We start from the raw sequence: 25,615 nt of genomic DNA, 5'->3' as shown, positions 1-25,615 counted from the left end.
TCTTAAACATTCTTTTGGCCAATCAACAAATAAAAAACTTTTAAACTATATCTTGGTGGATTTATAATAAAAAAAACATTGTGGCAAGTGATATATTGGTATTAGATTTAGGTACCTAAAGATTTATGATCCTTAATTTCTACAAATTAAACTCAGAAATTAGAATAGTAATAAAGCATATGAAATACTGTAATACAATGCATGATATACATTGAGTCGACATTGCTATAAAATTCTACCACTCAAAAGTTGATTAGGATGAATCAAATAAATACATATTAAATTAACATAATCTTCTAAAACAATTTTTAATTTTATGTTATTTTACGTAGATTTTCTTATGTATGTTATTAGTATTAGTTTAACACATTTTTTTTCTTTGGTTTCATTCCTTGAGCTACCAAGATATTGAGACAAGTACAGAAAAAACAGAGGTGGAATTTCAAGTTTCTAGAACTTATTTTTTCAAATTGAAAATTTTTATTGTGTTTTGAAATGGATATAAAGTTCATTATTGGATTAGCTCACCTTTCTTGTTTGTCTAATTTGTTGTTGTTTTAAATTTATTGGAGACCAAGTTACATTGTATTTTATTTTTGCTACTGGAGTTTTATAGTGTAATATTTGTTGTTTTGAATCCTTTCGTAATTTATGGCAAAACGTTGCATAATGATAAGGCTAATTAGCTGACCCCAAATATTTGGGATAACGCTTTTGATGATGATAATGATAAATTTACTTATCTTTGTTAAATTATTTGATTGTTGTGTGGTATTCTTTATTTATGTAAAATATTGCCTCACAATATATGTACATGTATATTATACTATGCATGTAAATGCATTACAAATCCATAGAAATTGAAAATTTCCATAATTTTGGGATTACAACAGAATTGGGAAATTGACTCTATCTATGCTTGTGACTTTACACTTCTCAAGTCTAGCGTAAATAGAATATATTTTACTCTTTAACTAAAAAAATCAAAAATTAATGTTAGCTTTTAGTTTGTTTAGTATTGGAGTCAAAAATTCACAACTGTTTATATTTCTTACCATTTGGTTCAAGCCTATTTCAAGTGAACATTCTTCTTTGATTTGCTTACTAAAACTAAAGTATTTTATTTTGTTTTTGTGAAATTTAATTAAGATGAATTCTAATTTCATATAAACTTTTGACATTGTAGAATATGTCCTTTGCTGAAGTGTATGTTATTTTCTTAGGGAGTACTTCACAAAGAAACAAATGAGATTACCATAGCACACCAAGCAAGAGTTGAAGTTTGAATGGAGGGATGGGATGTTAAATTTAAAAAACCATCTAGTTTGTATAAGACTTCAAACCTGTTTCGAATCTATTCCTATTGTAAGTAAAAAATTAAGACCACAAATCATATGGAAATACTACATATTCATAGCTCACATTGTATTTTTCGTAAAGGCTGACATTGCATATGCATACATAAACAAAATTACCATATCAAAAACAACCCGCAACTTATATATTTATAAGTGAAATTGCATGAGAATCTTATATATAAATTGCTAAATTGATAGGAGGCAACAATACTAATTAATTTAATGGTGCGGATAATAACCCAAACTGATAAATTATTTCATTGAATTTTTGTTGTAATTTTCACAACTGATGAAAACTGTTAATCGAACAACCATAATCATACAATCACTCTAATTATTGGGTATAGTACGTATAAGGGGGTGGGATGGTATTGGTAGCCCACTTGTTGTGCTTACATTCTAATTGGTCATTTGTTTATGTATATATGCTTAGACTTTGAAGCTTTTCCCCATAATAATTAGATTTCGACAATAGAGAAAATATTGTAAAATTTCTTCTATATTTATTTAAATGAGGTAACATACGCTTTAAAGGACAACATTGGCTTCAGATTTTGCCATAGCTAGAGCATGGACTCCCTAACAGCCACTTACAAACAAGAATGCTATGGGTTAAAATGCCAATGATACCAACATATTCTATAATCAATGCTTCAAGCCAGCTCTTGCCATAACTAGAACTCCCTCATAACTATGATTTCTACCAATGAATCCGCTCTTTTTGTTTTATTTGATGTGGAAGTTTTTGTTTTCAATTTTTCTTAATTAATTTTCAATTACAATATGAATTATCTATGTTATGTATATTATGTATATGTTTGTCATCTTGTTATTGAATTCTCATTCTTCATGTAAGGTCAATAATCGCCTACTTTTAACCATTCGGAAGTTCAAAGAAATAATTAAAGCTGCCTATTTCCCAGAAATCCCTTATTTCTTTTTTATATTCAGAGTATTGGCGAACTAAAGCTACTTTAATAATAGAACATTTGTTAAGACAGGTCATTCACATATAATTGATTCATTTATTTAGTTGAATGTATTTGATCACTTCCTTTGACTTCTGTTGTTCTCCGAATCACATTCAAATCAAGCCATTCTCCTATTTTTAACTGTCACTTATAATTTAGAAACCTTGTCTTTACTGACAGAATATATGACTCTAGGTAGTTGAATGGAAAAAACATGATTAACCATGACAATGAAATTTCATGGTGGAAAGCAGAGTACATTTGATCAGGTATGATCAAAATGGAATCCTAAAATTACATGTAGTCCATGTTGACATTGAAATTTCATGGTGGAAAGCAATTCCTTTCACTATGACTATTGGACTGACTTGAATAGTATCACCAATATTTTTATTGTTACTCTACTCCCAACCTCCAACTAGCTACAACCAAACATTTTCTTTCAACCTTATTATTTATTATTTGCGAGGGATTTTTTTTTTAGTCAATCCTAATACCTCAAAATTCCAATACAATATAGACAACGAAAAATGGTTTCGCAATCTTATAAAAGACTGAACTTAAAAAGGAAGAATCCACCATCCATCGAAATGATCTCAACTGATCTTTTAATCCTCCAAAGTTTGTTTATTGCAGTCTTTAACCCTAGGAAATAAGGTCTCTTCCCCAAACATAGCCAAAAAACGTGTTTTCCTATCGATCAACTTCTTTTTAGACTTCTGCCTCTGGAATAGGGGTAATCTTCTTCCCTTTTAAATTTGGCTTTGGTTCGAGGGATCTATCCATGGTGTTATCTCCACCTTTAAAAAGGTTTCTACATAAAAAACTATTAGACGATTCACCCATTCTAATAGGAAAATAAGATTTATTCACAGAAATTTGTAGGTTATTCTATTATCAAACCAAAGATTGAATCGAACTCCCTTTATGATTTCTTTTGATAAATTTCTACTCTTAGATAGGTGAAAAAGAGAAAATCACCAGAGCTCTTTGGCTTATTGTATTATTCCTAAAAATATTTTTCTAATAATTGTGTTAGTTATGGAGTTATTTCTTTGATAGATATATTTAGATTGCATGTATCAAACTTATTTAAATATGAATATATGTCAAGACTTGGTATGTATGAGATATATTTTTAATATATATGGTAATTCAATAGGTGATAAGTGCAAACATTCAATTTTTATGGGAGGTGCTGTCAATTTATTTTTTGAAATTTTTAGTATACGTGAGTTTAAATATACATTATATTAATATTTATTGTTAAAATGTCAAAAATAATACAATTTTAAGTCATATTATGACACTAAAAGATAAAAAATAGTAAGATGTATAATAAAAGGGTATTCTGATCTTTTTTTTAAAGCCAAGAGAAGTCAGTATGGTTCCCAAACACACTTCCAACACAAAAGTAATTTTGCCAATACTTTACAAAGTTGATTCCCAAATGCCTTTTCAGCACAAAAGTACTTCTCTAGTTCCTTCATAGAGTACTCAAGCTCTTGCTATTTAATAGAGTACTTCTGCTTCTAGTATCCAAACAGGGTCTAAGTGAATGGGAGAGGATATTTTTGATAGAATTCATTCAAGAATTGATCATGCTACAATAATCATTTGAATGAAATCAATAATTTAATAATTCTAGACAAACCATACGTGACACTTATTTTCCTTACTGATGATTGAAACATTCATCAAACAATAATATTTGAAAGTTGATTCTTATTTGGGATCAAATCTAATATCCCCTATTGGTGCTAAACAAGAGATGTTGAATGGAGGAATGGAGTAAGATCCATCTAATATGCTACTGGCAATTGTTTTGTATGCTGCTTCCGTTAGGTGACGACCATCCCAATTGGCAAATGTTGATGGGTCGCCAAAGAGTTTTGAATACTCCCTTCCACACCCAGCCGATAAGTTAAAATTATATGGACCTTCCCCTCCACAACAAGCTGCAAGCGTTCCCTTTGAAAATCCTGAAATAATACGAAAGTTGTAAGAATCCACATGTAAATGCCCTTGATTGAGTGCCTAGAGCCCAATCAACCCAATCAAGAACTGTTATTATATAGTGGGGTAGGAGAATATTGAATAGACAATGTTATTATGATACATGATGATAGCTAAAAAAATGTCAGGCATTACAATCTTTTAAAACTAATGATAAACTTACTTGCTAAAGCTAACGCTCTTGATGTGGCATAAGAACAAAACCATAGATTTTTTTCCTTGTATAGCCTGAAGAAAAATATCAATGGTTTTGTCCACTGTCAAATCAAGAGCATCAGATTTAGCAACTTAGTTTATTGTGACTCATCTTTTAAATCCCTCGTCTAAATCCGGCTAACTTTCGGCCTTCTTTCCATAGTGTAACATACCAAAAGTCAATTTGATGGATGAGTTTTTGATGTTTTTTATTTTTATTTTTTCATAGGTAAGCATGTTTTAAATGAAATCAATAATTAGTTTTGATAAAGGGTTTGAACCACAATAAATAATAATAAAAATATCATAAATGAGGTTGGAGAGCACACCAAATTGACTTGGAGAGCGATAAAAACGCAAGGCAGAATTGTAATAATCAGCGAAAATGATGGTGGTATCAGGATGCAGCTTTCGCAATCTATCCAACTCTTTTTGAAGAAGGTTGTTGTGATACTCGGCAAACTTGTTTAACCACTTCAAACAACCTGTTTCTGGATCATAGAATTCCTTGTTTGGGCTTTTGAACATTGTCAGAAACATGGAAGAGCATCCTACTGGAACTTCTCCGGGGATCAAGAGCGTCTGGGCCCCTAGCTTGATCAATGTCTTTACTCAAAAACAACAGGAAGAAAAATAAGTCATCAATGGAGATTATAAATAATCATGTCTTAATTCTCATATCGAATAGCAAGCATGAACATGGTGTCATTTTAATGTTGAGTTGTGCCAGAGTTACCTCATCACATCAATTCTCACTTTGCTGATGTGGAGGTACGCAAAGATCCAGAGATGTGTTTACTTATATCTCAATGAAAAGCATCTATTGTTCCACACACACATTCATGTCACCAAAGTGAGAATCGATGTCAATCTTTTGTCATTTTAGTTCCTTATATTAGTTTTGTGCTGGTTTCATATGCATGTTTACACTCCAAAAATAATATCTTTAGATTGGTAGATTATAAACTTAAACACTAATGCTGGAGTGATATTGGCTTTATTGCGATTTTTACATTTCGGACGTGGAGGTGTGCACGTAACCATAGATGTATTTACTCGTATCGCGAGGAAATAACATCTACGATTATGTGCTCATCTCCACGTCAGAAATGTAAAAACCACAGTAAATCCAATGTCACCTTAGCACTCAAATTTAAAAGGATGTAAAAAGAAAAAAATTGCAATAGTTTCTTACTTTCTACTATTAAGTATTTTTCATCACTACTTTTTGGAGTGTCCATGCATTGTTTGTAAGAAAAGCACTAATGACAGATTGGATGGATCTTTTTGCTATTTTTGTAATCCGAGGGTATTCCCTTTTATTTTGTGTATTATCATATATTAAGGTATATTATTGCTTATTTAGTGAAAAAAAAAATATCTATATTTTAAATTGGGTTGACGATGCACAATTGTGAAGTTTCATATGCACCATTGGGATCACTAGGCCCAATATCCATTATGATGTCTTGGGACATCTTTGTTGTATCTTGGGAGGCGCATTACCATAATCCTATTCTATTGAGGGGATAGTCAATGGCCAAGTGGGGGTGATTAACACCTCACATGCTTATTGTTGTCGTTGACAAAACTGAAGAAATTAATTATTATCAGATCAAAATAATGTTGATAATATTAAAAAGTGGGTGATATTAGTGTTTGAATTAATTTCTCTTTACTGCAAATCTACATTGCCATCGGGTTTTCTTAGGTCCAAGCACTTGTTTTTTTGTTGTTTTAAATGTCAGCAATCAAATCTTTCTGACATAAATAGATTTTTCTAATCTCAAACAGATTTTTGATGCAAAGCATAGACATATGACTGATTTAAACTTGTGTTTGATCCTATAAAGGAGAGACTTTTTTAGGAATCACTTAATTTAGATATATTAATATTGGGTCTCTCTAGGAAATACCCATCATCTGAGCCATACTTTTTCCCAACATATTTTCCATGAGAAAAATGGCCACAACATGGTACAGAGCAATAAATTGTATAGGGGCAAATTTACTAAAATATGCACTGAAAATTGTATAATCCCCAAAACGGAGCACTTTTAAACTAATTTTCCAAAATGATAAATTATTTTTATCAATATATTTTAATTTACCAAAATAGTACAAAAAATAATTTTCAGAATTTTAATATAAAAAATACTCTTTAAAAAAAAAAAAAAATAGTTTAGTGTCAAGGGTATCCTTTTAACACTGTACAAAAATAAATTCTGATCTTGAAAGGATCTTGTTGACATTGGGTATATTTAAAAAAAAAAGGTTTTTGTCATCGTACAAAATAAATTCTGATCTCATGAAAAAGGTAATTTTTTTATAAAAAAATACTTAATGTCAACAAGATCATTTTGATAGGAGATCAAAATTTATTTTTATACAGTGTCAAAAGTAGGGGCGTAACTTGGTTCAATTTGAGTTCAAATTGGAACTGAACCGATATAGGTCGGTTCTACTAACTAAGAACCATAACTGAACCAAATTCCATTGGAACCAAACCAACTCAAAACGAACTAAAGTCGGTTTGGTTTGGTTCGGTTCTATGACTTGCCAATATTCTATAAATTGCAAGTAACACTTTTTAATGAACAAACAAACGAATAATAAACATAAAATTTCATACAATAAATCACTAATCTTTTCATAAAAAGTCATTAGTTTATCCATAAAAGATCATTAATCTATGTCCCAACTCCTAAAATAATTCATAATAATTATTATATACGTATATAGTTATTTATTGCATAAGGATTCGATTCTTGGTTTGGTTCAGTTCTATACATACTTGATCTGAGTATCGAACCAAATTGATCAATTCTACATTTTTGTAATTCGGAACCGAACTGCAACTTGTTCCAAACCTAACCAAACCACCTAAAGTTATCAGTTTGGTTTGATTATTAATTTAAATCGAACCAAGTTGCACCCCTAGCCAAAAGGATCCCATTGACACTGAACTTTAAAAAATAAAAAAAAGTTATTTTTGATACCAAAATTCTTGAAATTATTGTGTATACTATTTTTGTAAAATAAAATATTTTTGAAAATGATAACATGTCATTTTTGGAAATAAGATATATAGTACTTCGTTTTGATAAATAATTTTGAAAAGTGCTTCGTTTTGATAAATTTCTCTTGTTTATATATATGAGACAACAACAATTTTATTAATTTCTCAAATTAAATTTGTCTTTGTTCTCACCTGGATTGCCTGGGATGTGGCCTTGATGATTAAAGGTACAAGTTTTCGAATCTCTTCATAACTTTTTCCAGCAGCAGAAGGATAGAAGTAATCGTTTCCCCCAAACGCTCCCATAACAAATAGAGATTGACTGAAGAATTTTTTGCAATCTATAATATAGAAACTTATACATGAACAACTAAGAAGTGAAAAACATAAAAGGAATTAACATTTATCTATCTATCTCAATGTTTTAAAAATCGGACCAATAATAAAATAAAAAATTTGTTCGAATGGTCGGTTGATGTTCAATATGGTTAAACAGGCTTGTCTTTATTAAATAATTTTTAATATAAAAAATAGAAAATTTTTTTTGGACTCTTTCATGAATTGATGAAAAAACAAAAAAGACTTAAAAATTTTCATTGCATCTTTTATTTTCTTCAAATCTAAAAAGTTTTCTCCTTCCTTTCTTAAAAAAATCCTAATAAAAATGATTTTTTATAATAATAATAATAATAACATTTTAGATTTCAAGAATCGGTTCATGAGAACCGATGGCTCATGCGGTTGAATCATTGGTTTTGAAAAAACCTACATTTTTTAATAAAATGTTTATTCAAATCAGTGTTCAGATTGTCGATCCAGCTGGATTTTTAAATCAGTGATCTATATATGTATATTTATGGATCTCGTTCGACAGTCAATTTGACTAACGTGTTTTGTCCTATATGAGTTTAGAGTTTCAGAATGGGCTGATTTTTGGGGAGGATGTTCTCTATGATGAGGTAATCAACCTCACCAAAAAATCAGCATACTCCAAAACTTTTAACTGCATCAAAAGTTGTTTACAAAGAAATAGATAGTCCAAGATTCTTTAACTTGTAAATTGGGGTTAGAAGTTTCGGAATTGGGTGATATTTCGTGACTATTGGGTTTGGTGATATAACTTTATTATATTTCATCTTTTATCCCTTCTGACTTACTTTATTATTTTTCATTTTTCTACCTTTTAACCCTCCTATCAAAGTATAGTATTGTGAAATCCACTTTATTTTTTTTTCCTTCATTCCTTATAATTTTTTTATACTTTATTTTTTATCCTTTAACTTATTTTATTATTTCTATCTTTTATCCTTTTAAATTTAAAATTGTCAATAATACCTTTCAAACTTTATTTTTAATGCTTTTACCCCTTAACCCAAGAGAGAATGTCCAAACTCTAGTATACGTATATATTTTAAAATTTTTCTTATTTTTATTAAAAAACATAATTTATTTTATAAATATAGATATCTATATTTAATTACTAATTATTTTCTATATAAGGTAGATTGATAGATGAAGCAAACAATCTTATTCTATACACATTACAAACAATTAAATCATATATATATATTGGAGCAGTTCAACGGCCCTAAAGTTTGCCAAACATTTTTCAAAACATGAGTTAGAAGCTTTGGAATGAGCTGATTTTTTGTGAGGATGATCTCTATGAATAGGACTCCACCAAAATCAGCCTATTAATAGAGATCATCCTCACAAAAAATCAGCTCATTCCAAAGCTTCTAACCCCATCAAAAGTGATTTACAAAAATTGGACGATCCATGATTCTTCAACTTGTAAACTAGAAGTTTCAAAATGAGCTGATTTTTGGTGAGGATGATCTCTTCACCATAGAGATCATCCTTACAAAAAATCAGCCTATTCCAAAACTTCTAACCCCATCAAAAGTGATTTACAAGAAATGTTTGACAAACTTTAGGGCTGCCGAACCGCTCCCTATATATATAACATCAAGCCAGTTTTCGTAAACTCGAATGAGATTTTCAAAGTATCAACTAACCATCTAGGTATCCAAACGAGTTAATGTAATTGGAAATTCTGCCAATCCACAATGATTTGCTTTTGGGGTTGCTACCCGTGTTCTAGGAAGAGTTTTAGAATCATGGAAGTCATCAATCTTAAATACTTATATGGAAGAAGGAAAAAAAATCTAAATAAAATAAATTACAAATACCTGATGTTGAGTGGCAAAGAGAAGGCAAAAGTTGTTTGAACCAATCAAGTTGAACGTTCAAAGAGTATATTGCGTAGGGATTGTTGACATTTATGTTACTAAAGAAACTGTTATCTAAGGCTGTAGCTCCTCCGACGGCAAAATTCACTCCTCGCTTGAAGCCTTGGTCGTCGTTACTGTAGGGTATCAAATATGGATGAACAAGTGGAAGTCCTAGAGCTTCAGCTGTATTCGCATCACCACCATTTTTCATTAAAAATTTGAGGTTTCACTATGAAATTAAAGAATTCAGCAATTTTATGTCTAACAATCTCACTGAATTCATCAGTCAAAAGAATCTTTTTTTTTTTTTTTTTCCTTTTTGGGATGATTGATGCATGTGAACAATGTTTTTAAAAACTGGACTACTATAAATCAATCCCACCAAATTAAAACGGATCCAACCAAAAAGCCTTAAAAGTGCATAAAATTAAGAAAGGTGTCCCCTACCTAGCCAAGGTAAGGTGGTAGGTGTCCCGTACCAATTTTATGGAATGTGAAATTTTTGGGACCCACTGACTCGACCAATATGGATATGTGGTCCATTCCTTTGCTGAACCTACCTACCAAAAGTCATAGTATTTATAACCTGTATCCACTAGATCTATGCTCTTGAAAAGAGCTTGAATCCAACAATCTTAAATTATTCTTAAGACAATGCTATGATCATCACCAATCAAACTAGTCTTTTGCGTGTAGATTCATCAAGGGATGGACTACATATCCATACAATCAGTGGGTCCTCAAAAATTCCCCACGCCATCAAAATGGAATGCCACTTGACCTTGATTAGGTATGGGACACCTTTCTAGATCCCTACTCTTTTAAAATATTTAGAATATGAGGATTTTTTTTTTCTTCTATTTAATTAGTGTTGAAGGCAGATTTTGGACACAGGTTGTGGTATTTACGATAACAGTTTACCAATTTAGAACACAGTTTTAAAAATAAATTGAATGACCATTGACTCTAGCTGAAATTCAATTCGTGATTTCTATTGGATGAATCAAATAAAAATATGAGTCGTGATAATCTGATGGCCCCCTGTGACATATGCCCTCATCATAGAACCATAGATCATTTGCCTCAGGATACACAAAATAGATTTATGATTCAATGTATCCTAAGACAACTGGTCTACAATTCTATGATGGAGGCGTAGAGGGCATATGTCAGATGGGGCTGTCAAAAAATCAATCTTCTTAAAATATTTAATGACTCAAGCAAGTCCTTATCTTCGATCTTGGTATAATACTCTTAATTTTCTCCCCAATCTTTTAACTAGAAGTAGGGGGACAAAATTAAATTTGCGCACGTTTAATTAATTGTTTTGCTCTTTAATTCAATGAAAAAGAATTAGACAATTGGTGTGGCATTAGTAAAATTTGGTATGGCAATAGCAACTCTCTTTAAAAGGATGAATTACACTTTGACCCTTATAGTTTGACATAATTTCATTTTGACCCCTAATAATATTTTACTATTGTACTCTCATATTTTATGTTAGTTTTTATTATATTTTTTTTAAATAACAATTAAAATGCCCCCTATTAGGCATTGATTGAACTCATTTTTTCATAGGTACAGGGGCGGTGGGGGCACTTGCCCCCATAAAAGTTTTCAAATTTTATAGATTAATGTGCTATTGCGATAGATTTTAGCAGTGGATAAACAAATTTGTCAATATTGTCGTCACAAAAAAAGAAAAATTCACTTTTAGTTACCCCTACAACTATTTTTTTTCACTCTTAATTAGCCCACAATTTTTTTTTCTACTCTTAGTTGCCCCCAAATGAGAAAAACCCCTTCTTCTTCCCCTGCACAAATATATCTTTGTTTATAAAACAAAAATAACATTTAAAAAAAAAGTAAATTGATCTTTATAAAAGGAATTTAATTGTTAAATTCATGAGAATTTGTTGGAAGTTGGGGTGCAACTTGGTTCTGTTTGATGTCCAATTGGAACCGATCTAATATAGGTTGATTCCACTTAATAAGAACTAGAACCGAACCAAATTCCATTGAAACTGAACCAACCCAAACCGAACTAAAGTTGGTTTGATTCGTTTCAACTCTATGGGTTGCCAATATTCTATAATTTGTAAGTGACATTTTTAATGAAAAATAAATATATAATAAACATAAATTTTCATAGAATAAATCACTAATTATCTATAAAAAATCATTAGTTTATTCATAAAAGATCATTAATCTACATCCCAACTCCTAAAATAATTATTATATACATATCTATTTATTTATTGCATAAGGATTCGGTTCTCGATTTAGTTCGGTTCTATACAAGTTTGATACGAGAACTTAACCAAATTGATTGGTTCTCCATTTTTGTAATCCAAAATCGAATCGCGACTAGTTCTAAATCAAACCAAATCAAACCACCCCAAAGCTATCGATTCAGTTAGATTCTCGGTTTGAATTGGACCAAGTTGCACCCTTAATAGGAAGGGAATAAGTGAACCCTTTAGATAACTATAAGGTAAGTAGGTGAAATTATCAAAACATTAAGGGTCAAAATGAAATTATGCCAAATTATAAGGGTCAAAGTATGATTTACCTCTTTTTTTTTCACTTTACTCATGAGCGCAAAATAAATGGGTTGTTTGCAATTTTCCAATGTTCCTTTTAAGAAAAAGTTAAAGTTTCGCTTAATAAAATATCTTAGAAGAGATTTAGAATTGGCATTATAAAATAATTTAAAAGGATTTCTTTTCATTTCTCTCCATTTTTTGTAGAGAAAGAAGACTCACCCTTTTTTTTTTTTTCTCTCCTCCTCTCCAATCCTGTTCTTTTCTCTCCCCCACTTAACAATCCAAACAGGAGAAATAGGGGGAGAAACTCATTTATTTTCTCTTCTCTTCATTTCTCTCAATCCAAACAAAGTGAAAGTGTCTTTTCAGGGGAAACACAACTATTGCCGCCTAATAAATCAAAATATTATACTAATCTCAAAAGAAAATTTAGAATAATAAATGGGTTGAGATCCATTGACTCATGGATTCATGGAAAAAACAAATGATCCCTATTGTCTAAACTTAAAATCCAACAAACAGTTGATATTTATAATGTACAAATGCATGCATGTGTGTATATATATATACATACCTATGAAATCGATAACCAAACGGCCATCAGAGCATCGACCAGTTGGGTGATGGAAATAAGTCATTCCATAGGGAAACCGGCCTTTGACAGAAGGATTATCGCCTTCTAAGTAGAGTAAGTTTCCTGTATCAGAATATGAATCACCAAAATTGAAGATGGAGGTGTAGCAACACAACACTGGACCAGCAGTGTTGGCTAACAATACAAGAAGAAGAAGAAGAAGCTTAAGCAGAGGATACAAAGCCATGGGAGGGGAAGGACACGGAGAAGAGAGAATTTGCCTACTCTTGGTTGTCATGATTAAACATTAACCAATATATAGTCAGCCTCTTGGGAAGAAAGTAAATTACTTAAAAGACCCTGTTAGAGGAAATTTTTTTTTAACAAATCCCTAAGTTTTGGGTAGTATCTTAATATTAATCATTTAGTAAATTTTCTTTTCTTAATAATCTGTAGGCCTCATCTCTCCTTTATAATATTTCATTTGATAATTATTTTTTTTATAGATTTTTGAAAATGATCACAATCGATATTGAAAAACCTAAGTAAGTAAAGAAAATGAGAAAAAGACAGTTTGGGTATTTCAAAAACATTATAAACGTGAAATGCATTCCAATGGAATCATCTTGGGTCAACTCTTCACACTCATAAAAAGTAGATTCCCATCAAAATCTCGATTTGTCATCCTTAATTTCTTAGAATCCGTCAATTATGGATGACTTTATCAATTATTTGTAGTTATTTTATTAACATAGGAGTACCTTTCTATTTAATTTGACTATTAGACTTTTATTTTTGTTGTGTTTTTCTTAATTTGTTAATTTGTATGTGCCACTATATTTTATAATGTTGTTTTATCAATGGGTCTTAACAATGTAGTTTAGAGCATAATATTTTACTTAAAAATGCTGAAAATATCAAATGATACTTTATTTTGCTTGGTAAGGCAATTTAATTATTATTTTCAAAATCCTTATTTTTAGCAAATAATAATCCTAGCTTCTATGCCTAATGCAACAATTCCTCAGCATGGTTCCTTGTTTTAGTGGAGATACCCTTGTTTTTCAAATTTATAACTTGTACCCTTACTTACTTCTTCTCTTAAACCCTTGTTTTTTAAACTTATAACTTGTACCTTACTTCTTCTGTTCTGATCTAGGAAATTTTAGAAATACCAAAAACTTATAACTTGTACCTTTACTTACTTCTTCTCTTAAACCCTTGTTTTTCAAACTTATAACTTGTACCCTTACTCACTTCTTCTCTTAAACCCTTATTTTTCAAACTTATAACTTGTACCTTACTTCTTCTCTTATGAGCTAGGAAATTTTAGAAATACCCTTGTTAAATTGGTGATATTAGGTTTACCATCTTTCAAAATGCAAATTTAGATTTACCTCTTTGATGGTAAGTTAATACTCCTTTTACTTAATGATTTTTAATTGTAAAATTTTGATTTAATAATTTAAGTATTTGGATAGTATTTTGAACAGAAAATGAAAATTCCACCATTAAATCATGAAAACATAACGTTGACTTACGATTAAGGGGGACAAACCTAATCTTTCATTTTGCAAGGAACTAAATCTAATATCACCAATTTAACAAGAGGGTAGTTCTAAAACACCTTATAAACTAACTAAAAAATGACTTAAATGACACTTATCTCATGTTCAACCTCTTCAAAGTGTCAATCATTCTATCCTTGATTTTCTCTAAAATAATTGTTGAAAACTGTTAATCTTCAAGTTCATGTCATGAAAATTAAATTATTTCTACCTACTTGACCTCATTTTTTTTCTAACGAATTCAACCTACTCTTAGATGACTTGTGGAACGGAAAATCATTAATTTTTCTCCCAAAAAATATCATCATCTTTTACTTAAAAAAAAAAAAAAACAAAAAAAATTCAATTTTTGAAATTTGAAATAGATAGAATTTAAAGTCTCAAGCTTTGAAGACAAGGACAAAAAAGTTCTATACAACAGTCTGGGTCCGGAACTCTAAAATGACAAAAGTGTCCTCCTGAAAGCCACACATGGAGCTGTGGTAGGTAGGGCTTTGAATGGGTGGGTTCGGGTCAACCTACACCAATATCAAGAGGGGCCATACTCATTGAATAATGGGTAAGATAGTTGGTAGGTAGGGCTTTGAATGGGTGGGTTCGGGTCAGGCTTGGATGAACCCAATCCTAAACAGGTGATCTATATCATATAGAAGTCACTATATCTCTTTTGGTCCTTAAGTCAAAACTAAATATTGGTGGGTAACAAATATCGACTCTTAAAACTACAAAAAAACCTCAATCAATCTGATTTTTGGTCTGTAGGTCCATGTGGGATGGGTCAAAATCAAAATTGCGTGACTCTTAGAACATCATATATTGCCCAAATCCCCTCGTACATCCAATACCCACAAACCACACATATTAGGTAGATCGGGATAGATACTTGTGGGTAGCCAATAGAGATTTGAACTCTAAACCTCTCCTTTTTTGGATAGAGACCCTAACTACTACTCTGAACACTCGTTGATTGATTTTTGAAATATTTAGGTCCAGATAGACTTTAGATATTTTGGTCTCACTCCCACTTTGCTTAACCAAATTGAATTTTTCTTCTAAATAATTTGTTAACAAGAGGGATTTGTCATCTTCTTAATATGCTGGACCGAGATACAAACTAGAGCTCTTTCCTTTATTTTGTTGGACTATTTGTCACTCTTTTATAATAAATCATAATATATTTGGAGGTGGTTGTGCTGAATTTTTGGAGGAAACATGACCATTTATTATTTATTAAATAATTTGGCAATTCATTTGTTAATATAAAAATCTGGACCTTCTGTTTCACTTCAATTTTGTCAACCTTGTTGTATAGATACGTTATGGAGTAATGTCAAAGGCAGGGGTGAACCCTGAGAATTTCACTTGTGGGGCCGAGCTAATAGTGTGAAGATCAAATTAGAAAAATTACATAGTAAGAGGATTTTGAAAATCTGATTTCGAAAGAAAATAAGAAAATTTAGAAGAAAAAACTTGGAAAAAGAAGAAATGATGATTTATTATTTTTTTTCCAACTCAAACTCTCACAGTGAAGAAGTGAATAAGACAAAGTGAGTACAAATCTTGACAATTAGTCTCATGTCATTTTTATCGCAATAACTTTTATTTAAAAAAAAAAAAAAAGAAAAAAACCCTTAAATTACCGAGTAAAATTGCCTTGATTCGGTGAATTTTAAAATTATGATTTGTTTAAGCACATAATAGATAAGTGAAACCGTGATTACTTCTAACAACAATTATACGGTGGACCTCCAGCTCGACAACAAGCTGTAAGTATCTTTTTCGAAAACCCTGAAACAATCCAAAAACAGTGATATGCACCCGTAAGTTTGATCGGGCAATGTAGAGTGATGTTCACCTATTTGATTGGTGATTACTTCAAATGACAATGCCGTAATAACCATGGTTTTAAATCTTGTTTTCACATCTATTCTCCTTAACAAAAGATATTAAAATGAATTTACGAGTCATACTAGTATGTCAGACGACATAATTTGAAGGGTTGATCATGGTCATAATCTTGGGTAACGGACGAAAAATGTGTGATGTATATATGTATAATACTAATAATAATAATTTCTAGTACAATTACTCATTAGTAGAATCACTGATCAAAATCAGTTCCATTGACGAATTTTTGACAATTGTCTGATCATTTATCATTGTTAACTAGTAGTACCATTGGCTGAGAAAATCAGAATTTCATATTCTAGATGATTTTTTTTTTTTTTTTTTTCAAATATAACGACTGGAAATTAGCATTAGTTATGTTTATTAGAAGTCTATTTGAATGTTTAGATAGATTTTACCGTTTGTTTCTGGAACTTCCTTTGTTGGTTAAGTGACATCTCAGCTCTTTATAATTAATGGTACAATTAATTAAATTCTACCATTTCAGGTTTAGATTAGATTCATAAAAATATATATATATATATATATATATGGGGGGCGTTCAATGGCCAACTTTTTGGCAAAACATTTTTCAAAACATGAGTTAGAGGTTTTGGAATGGGCTGATTTTTGGTGAGGATGATCTCTACGGTGAGGAGATCATCCTCACCAAAAATCAGCCCATTCCAAAACTTCTAACCCATGTTTACAAGCTGAAAAATCGTGGACCGTCCATTTTTTGTAAACTGTTTTAGATATATATATATATATATATATATCTAAACTTTAAAATTGAAATCTAAAGTTGAAAATATGGGTTTCTTTTTAAATCCATAGAATTTTCTACCCTACAATCATGGCATCGCGTCATGTTTTATGGTCCTTGGGTTCATTGAGAAAACGTGAAAAAAATGTAGAATTCCAAAATTTAAGGACTCTGAAAGGTCAGCATCACACCCATAAGGATCCAAATCACTTTAGTGACTTTAATCACAATAACGATGAGCCCCTTGTGCTTGGATGGCCCACACAATTAGGTGGGCTGGCCCTTTAAAGATTTTTTTCCAGCTTTTGCCTATCTTAAAATTTATTAGCATTTTTTCCCAACTTCAGCATTATTCGATTTATTATTACCCAATTGATAACAACTTCGAGTTGGATAAAACAGAGAAAGTTATCTTATATTATATGTGAGTAAATTCAAATTGCTCTGCAATATTTTATTGGATCGAGATAATCTGACTATCCTATGTGGCACACTCAATCGACTCTCTTGACGTGATAAGTTTGGGAACCGTGGAGCTGCACGTCCAATGATACAAAACTGCTCTTCCCCATAAAATGTGTTTCCCAAGAGAATTGTGTATCATGAGTCGTATTGATCCACGGTTCATGAACTTGTCATGTTAGGAGAGTCAATTGAGTGTGCCACGTGGGGGTAGTCAGATTCATCTTAAGCTTACTTTATAATTAGTTTTTTTTGGTAATTCCTTCAAATTTTGTAGAGACTATGAAATAGATATGAGAAAATGAAAAGACTTTCAAAAAAATCTCTTTCACGCAAAATATTAAATTTTAGTATCAAATAATGTTGTTATACTATCGTGTTGGTATGATTTATTGATTTGCCTTTCGCATTAATTATTGTGGTTGAGGTTGGTGTTGGAATTTATTCATAAGCATATTTTAAAAGTCCAAGTGATCGGAAAAGGGAGTTAATTTGTTGTTTCAATGAACATGAAAAAATTAATGTCATATTTCCTTAAAAGACCTTGTTAAACATTCCTTTGGCCAATCAACCAATAAAGAACTTTTAAACAATGTCTTGGTAGATTTATCAAAAAAACAAATGTGGCAAGTAATATATTGGTATTAGATTTAGGTACCTAAAGATTTATGATCCTTAATTTCTACAAATTAAACTCAGAAATTAGAATAGTAATAGCGCATATGAAATACTGTAATACAATGCATGATATACATTGAGTCGTCATTGTTATAAAATTCTACCACTCAAAAGTTGACTAGGGTGAATCAAATAAATACATATTAAATTAACATAATCTTCTAAAATAATTTTTAATTTTATGTTATTTTACTTAGATTTTCTTGTGTATGCTATTAGTATTAGTTTGACACTTTATTTTTCTTTGGTTTCATTCCTTGAGCTACCAAGATATTGAGACAAGTATAGAAAAAACAGAGGTGAAATTTCAAGTTTCTAGAACTTATTTTTTCAAATTGAAAATTTTTATTGTGTTTTGAAATGGATATAAAGTTCACTATTGGATTAGCTCACCTTTCTTATTTGTCTAATTTGTTGTTATTTTAAATTTATTGGAGATCAAGTTACACGGTATTTTATTTGTGCTAATGGAGTTTTATAGTGTAATATTTGTTGTTTCGAATCCTTTCATAATCTATGGCAAAACATTGCATAATGATAAGGGTAATTAGCTGACCCCAAATCTTTGGGATAAGGCTTTTGATGATAATGATAAATTTACTTATCTTTGTTAAATTATTTGATTGTTGTGTGGTGTTCTTAATTTATGTAAAATATTACCTCACAATATATGTACATGTATATTATACTATGCATGTAAATGCATTACAAATCCATAGAAATTGAAATTTTCCATAATTTTGGGATTACGACAGAATTGGGAAATTGACTCTATTTATGCTTGTGACTTTACACTTCTCAAGTCTGGAGTAAATAGAATATATTTTACTCTTTAACTAAAAAAATCAAAAATTAATGTTAGCTTTTAGTTTGTTTAGTATTGGAGTCAAAAATTCACAACTGTTTATATTTCTTACCATTTGGTTCAAGCCCATTTTAAGTGAACATTCTTCTTTGATTTGCTTACTAAAACTAAAGCATTTTGTTTTGTTTTTGTGAAATTTAATTAAGATGAATTCTAATTCTATATAAATTTTTGACATTGTAGAATATGTCCTTGGCTGAAGTGTATGTTCTTTTTTTAGGGAGTACTTCACAAAGAAGCAAATGTGATTACCATAGCACACCGAGCAAGAGTTGAAGTTTGATTTTTCAAGATGAGACTATACAATCATGCTATCTCAATTCATTTCTGTATTATGATGATCAAGACGTTTATTCTAATCCATCGGATACCCTGACCTCTGGATCACCAATTATTGTGAGTACAAAGCATATCTTCCATTGATATGAACTATTTTTTCACTAAGTCTGCTAATGAAAGATTGAAACCTATTATGAAGGAAATCAAGGGATTTAATTTCAAGTCCTCTTGAATGGAGGGATGGGATGTTAAATTTAAAAAACCATCTAGTTTGTATATGTAGACACCCCATTTTTGCATTCGCCTAATTAATCAACTTGTCAACCCGATCGCCACGATTCCCAATAATGGATGTTTATTCCATTGCTTTAATTTGTTACCAGATGTGTTTCAGAAATCCGGATGAGGTATCTCGAACTGACAAAACTGTAGAAACCACGCTACGCTAGAAAAACACGACCCCAGAAACATAGAAATCATTATCTTGCAGACAAAAAGAAGTTTTACGATAAAAATTACTAAAAAATAACCAAATTACCAAAATACTCTTAACCTTAAATCATCCCTAGAGCCTAAATTACGCTTAGGAAAATCCATTAAAACACATAAAACAACAAATCGAAACTAAATAAATTATTTCGTCAATTTTTACAAAATTCCACAAAATTATGAAAATGCCCCTCATAAAGTTCACGACCATTGCATACAAAAAATTTCATAAATGACACAAACCAATATTTTCATTGAATTCCTTACGAAAAATCGATTTTAAAACATCCTAGAACATTAAAAAATGATTTAAAACGCAAAAAGTCCTCTCCGAGGGTAAAACAGTAATTTTACAATTTTAATAATTAAAAATTTAGAAATTAATAAATAAAATATTAAATAAAGTAAAGTGAAACATTAATAAAATTAATTTAAAATTTTAAATAAAAAAATCAATCAATCAGGCTTTCAGGCAAAATTATTGATGGTTGTCAGGATATTTATTCGAGAACCCCTCCATCTGGGGGCCCAAAGAATTAAAGATGTAATAAAAGGGGGCTCTCCAAAAATTAAAGTCAATCAAGTAAGAATAAATTCAATCTTAAAGTCAATCAAGTAAGACTAAAAGTCAACCAAAAAAGACTAAAGTCAAAGTATTAAAGTTAATCTCATACGACTAAAGTCAAAATCCTAATCTAAACTAATCAAGTCAATCTCATAAGACTAAAGTCAAAATCCTAATCTAAACTAATCAAGTCAATCTCATAAGACTAAAGTCAAAACCTTAAATTAAACCCTAAAGACTAAGTCAATCTCATTAGACTAAAGTCAAAACCCTAAAAGAAACCCTAATCAAATCTTAATTCTTCTAAAAAACTTTATAAATAAGAGCCTCCATACGCTATTTTCGGATTAAATAATAAATCTTAAGAGAAGTAGGTCAAAAAACTTCTCTAGCCTCCGATAAATCCTAATTTTGAAGCCCCAACTCCTTACCTAACACCCATACTTCGATTTTAGCTTGAAAAATACTTAGAAACCCTTCAAAAACACCACAAAATCCATAACAAATTCGAAGAATCCAAATCTAAGAAAGAGATACTTTGCCTCGGAGCTCAGAGATCAAATCCAGAGACAGAACAAAGCGAGGAATATTATACGAGGATATATTCTATCAGATCTGAGGGGATAAAATCGTTGCGTTCGAAAAATGTGAGTATTTTTATTTTTTTATTATTATTTAGGTCTTGTTAGCAATGTAGTTTTATTTGGGAATTAAGACAGACCGACGTTTGCCGGGCGGGTTGGTGCCTAACACCTTCCAACCCCATAACGTGATCCTCAGACCCATATTTTTCTTTTGTAGATTAGTTTATTTGACTTTTAGAGTCAAAATTCGGTTCCTAGACCTTAATTACTAGGTGGCGATTCCTAAACCTCAAAGGTTAAAAGCGGATCCACGCACCCCGCAGATCGAGGGCGCTTTCAGTATAAGACTTCAAACCTGTTTTGAATCTATTCCTATTGTAAGTAAAAAATCAAGACCACAAATTATATGGAAATACTACGTATTCATATCTAACATTGTATTTTTCGTGAAGGCTGACATTGCATAGGCATACATAAACAAAATTACCATACCAAAAACAACCTGCAACTTATATATTTATAGGTGAAATTGCATGAGAATCTTATATATAAATTGCTAAATTGATGGGAGGCAACAATACTAATTAATTTAATGGTGCTGCTAATAACCCAAACTGATAAATTATTTCATTGAATTTTTGGTGTAATTTCACGACCGATCAAAACTGTTAATCGAACAGCCATAATCATACAATCACTCTAATTATTGGGTATAGTACGTATAAGGGGGTGGGATGGTATTAGTAGCCCACTTGTTATGCTTACATTCTAATTGGTCATTTGTTTATGTATATATGCTTAGACTTTGAAGTTTTTCCCCATAATAATTAGATTTTGACAATAGAGAAAATATTGTAAAATTTCTTCTATATTTATTTAAATGAGGTAACTTACGCTTTAAAGGACAACATTGGCTTCAGATTTTGCCATAGCTAGAGCATGGACTCCCTAACAGTCGCTTACAAACAAGAATGCTATGGGCTAAAATGCCAATGATACCAACATATTCTATAATCAATGCTTCAAGCCAACTCTTGCCATAGCCAGAGCTCCCTCATAACTATGATTTCTACCAATGAATCCGTTCTTTTTGTTTTATGTTGTTGATGTGGAAGTTTTTGTTTTCAATTTTTCTTAATTGATTTTCAATTACAGTATGAATTATCTATGTTATGTATATTATGTATATGTTTGTCATCTTGTTATTGAATTCTCATTCTTCATGTAAGGTCAATAATCGCCTACTTTTAACCATTCGGAAGTTCGAAGAAATAATTAAAGCTGCCTATTTCCCAAAAATCCCTTATTTCTTTTTTATATTCAGAGTATTGGCGAACTAAAGTTACTTTATTAATAGAACATTTGTTAAGATAGTTTATTCACATATAATTGATTCCTTTATTTAGTTGAATGTATTTGATCACTTCCTTTGACTTCTGTTATTCTCCGAATCACATTCAAATCAAGCCATTCTCCCAGTTTTAGCTGTCACTTATAATTTAGAAACTTTGTCTTTACTGACAGAATATATGAGTCTAGGTAGTTGAATGGAAAAAACATGAGTAATGATGACAATGAAATTTCATGGTGGAAAGCAGAATACATTTGATCAGGTATGATCGAAATGGAATCCTAAAATTACATGTAGTCCATGTTGACATTGAAATTTCATGGTGGAAAGCAATTCCTTTCACTATGACTATTGGACTAACTTGAATAGTATCACCAATGTTTTTATTGTTACTCTACTCCCAACCTCCAACTAGTTACAACCAAACATTTTCTTTCAATATTATTATTTATTATTTGCGAGGGGTTTTTTTTTTTTTTAGTCAATCCTAATACCTCAAAATTCCAATACAATAATACACAACGAAAATCCTATAATTGGGCATTAGAGTATAATAGTATCTACCAAAGAAATTTCGATGCATCAAATAAGGAAATTAAAGTAACACTTTTGCTTATGTCAATCTCTCCTACTTTCCTTTAGGCTTTGATATTATGACACCATAAAAAAAATGAAAAGTGATTTTGTTATAAATAAATAAAAAAAAACACGGTGAGTCACTTGTCGGTTTTATTCACATTTTTATAGTGTTGTAGTATCATCACTGTCTGTGTGTGTTTTTTTTTTTTTTTTGGGAGTATTTCCTCATCTCTTCTATTACTAACACACCCAATGTGACTAGTGATCATGATCATTTATTTTTTAGAATCTCGTTGTTAGTTATGAATTGATTCCAAATTACTACTCTACCATATCTGACTCTTGATCCCCTAGTCACATATCAGAGGGGATTAGCCGACCTTAGATTTTTAGAATTTGATTTTTTTTTTCATTTTAGGATCACATGTGGTTTTATGTAACGAATGTATGTCTTAGTTAATTTAGTATTTTTCATATATGATGTATCTAGCAATTACTTGTAACTGAGAACTGCATTGCCATTATCCTCAATAACATGACATATAGAAGTAATTTTATTCTATTTTTACTAATAGCCCTTTGTTTGTGCTTAGCTTGGGAATTTCATATCAAATTGCATGGGGTAAGTGATACTCAATTTGTTCTTTCATCATCAATATTAGCTACTTAGAGCTACAATGTCTCTATTGCTATATTGTTACTTGGTCAATTAATTCAGAATTTGAGAACTGGTCAGCGTTTTTGCAAGTCAAATAACTTGGACCACTTCAAGTATTCTTGGAGTGTTTTCAAATATGTTCTCGTGACCTATGGACAAGTACTTCATCTGTTTCCTTTTTAATTTTGCAGATTTTGTCATGAGTGTTTTCTTTTGGGTTTGATCTACATTTTTGTCTTTTCATTGTTAGTTTACTCTTGAAATTTTCAAAATTGTTAGAAAGCCTTTTTGTCCTCAGTCCACCATCATTGATGAATGTGAAAATGGTAGCCTCACATGCCCATTAGATCGAGATTCAAATAACCATATTGACCTGATTGCAATCAGTGACTACTATTTTTTCCATCACATTCTTAGGAATACTATCAAGCACATGTCCAAAAGAAAGAAGATGCATTTATAAGGAAAAAAAAAAGGATAGAAAACAGGCTTGATTGGAAAGTTTTCACCCTTGAGCGATGTCGTTCATGGAATAATGTTAGTTATGAAATCTACAATCACACATGACATGCAAATCTATAGGAGAAAAAGTCCTACTACACCAATGTTTGATTTTATTAGAAGAGGTCCAATGATATCAGTTGGCTAACTTATTATTAGCTTTGAAAATTTCTACAAATGGAAGTTGCTTTAATTGCTTGATACATCATTAGCAGATTTCAACGCCTGTTAACATGACTACAATAATTTTCTTGTCATATATCTCTGGTGATCATAGAAGTATCAAAAAGATTGTATTTGTATTAGGATTTTTAACCAAATTAAGTCTTGAAAATGTAAGTAGTTCTTTCATTATTACTAAGACTGCACCATGAATATGGTGTGATGCAATGAGCTTTAGTGGCACGACACATTATATATAATGTCTAAATGAAGAAGGATGTTTTTGTATGTGTGATAGCATTTTTTTTTTGGCAAATTTACCAAAACAGTAAACTATAGCCATTAATTTTGAAAACGGTAATTTACCGTTTTCGAAAATAAATTTTTTTTACCTAATTGGTAAAAGCAGTAAAAAAAAAATAATTTGAAAATACCATTTTTTATTTTTGACTGAAATTACGAATAAGTCCTTCTCTCTTCTTTCATATTTCTATCTTTGGTGTGAATTGTATTGGATTTTCTTTCGAATAACTTCTGCAGAGGTCGAAAGAGTCAAATTGAGGTATGCAACCTCCCTCTCTCTCTCTCTTCGTTGCGGAGATCATGAAAACCTTGTAAGTTTTCCTCTCTATCTATTGTGGATATCTTGAGAAACTTGCAAGTTCTTTGTCTTTGTCTCTCTCTGTTGTGGAAATCGTGAGAATAGTTTTGATGCAAGTTTCTCTCTATCTCTCTTCGTGTGAAGATCGTGAGAAATTTAGATTGAAACTGTTTGTGTATGTGTTTTAGGGTATTCGAACCCCAGATTGTAAATTCAATTTGGTACAATTAGGATTTTGATTATTGGAATGTTTAAAATCGATGTAAATTTCATAATTATAAGATTTAATGACTAATTTTCTGAATTGATTTGGATTTGTTAAGGTTTCATGTTTGGATAAGTTCAACCATGGAATGATTTCTTGATTCTCTAGAGTTGTATTAGATTTTTAATTTTAAAGAAATGCAATGATATTTTTTTATTATTTAGTTTTATTGAAATTCAATTATTAAATTTTTTAGAATTTTGGATAATATATTTTATGATATTTTTCTCATGAGTTAGAACTACAATTGTTAGTGTCTTATAACTTGATTATCGTGTTGCATTTAATATGTTCAATGTATTACGTCTGAAAGGTTTGATAGAATATGTACCATTTTTTTCATGTATTTTTATAGATTTCTCATTTGGTCACAAATAATCTCACTCTTAGTATAAAAATATCATATACAAGGAGAATTTAATAAATTGATAAAAAGAAGATT

At 30.6% G+C, this 25,615-nt stretch overlaps 1 protein-coding gene across 1 annotated transcript; it reads right to left on the bottom strand.

Annotated features, from left to right (window-relative positions):
* Positions 1 to 3,931: 3,931 nt before the first annotated feature.
* On the bottom strand, positions 3,932 to 13,224 carry LOC147387727 (GDSL esterase/lipase At1g28570-like). The gene is made up of 5 exons (XM_086420482.1): positions 12,914 to 13,224; positions 9,752 to 9,976; positions 7,752 to 7,900; positions 4,870 to 5,146; positions 3,932 to 4,311 (listed from the first exon to the last, which is right to left on the bottom strand). Exons 1-5 carry the CDS (start codon positions 13,209 to 13,211, stop codon positions 4,055 to 4,057), a joined length of 1,206 nt encoding a protein of 401 aa, XP_086276608.1. The 5' UTR covers positions 13,212 to 13,224; the 3' UTR covers positions 3,932 to 4,054.
* Between the last annotated feature and the right edge of the window lie 12,391 nt (positions 13,225 to 25,615).

Source organism: Akebia trifoliata, chromosome 13 (genome assembly GCF_017979445.1).
Source record: "Akebia trifoliata isolate Shusen 1 chromosome 13, ASM1797944v1, whole genome shotgun sequence".
NCBI classification, from domain to species: domain Eukaryota; kingdom Viridiplantae; phylum Streptophyta; class Magnoliopsida; order Ranunculales; family Lardizabalaceae; genus Akebia; species Akebia trifoliata.
The sequence above is the reverse complement of the archived record's forward strand: the minus strand, read 5'-3'. Positions and strand labels throughout refer to the sequence as shown.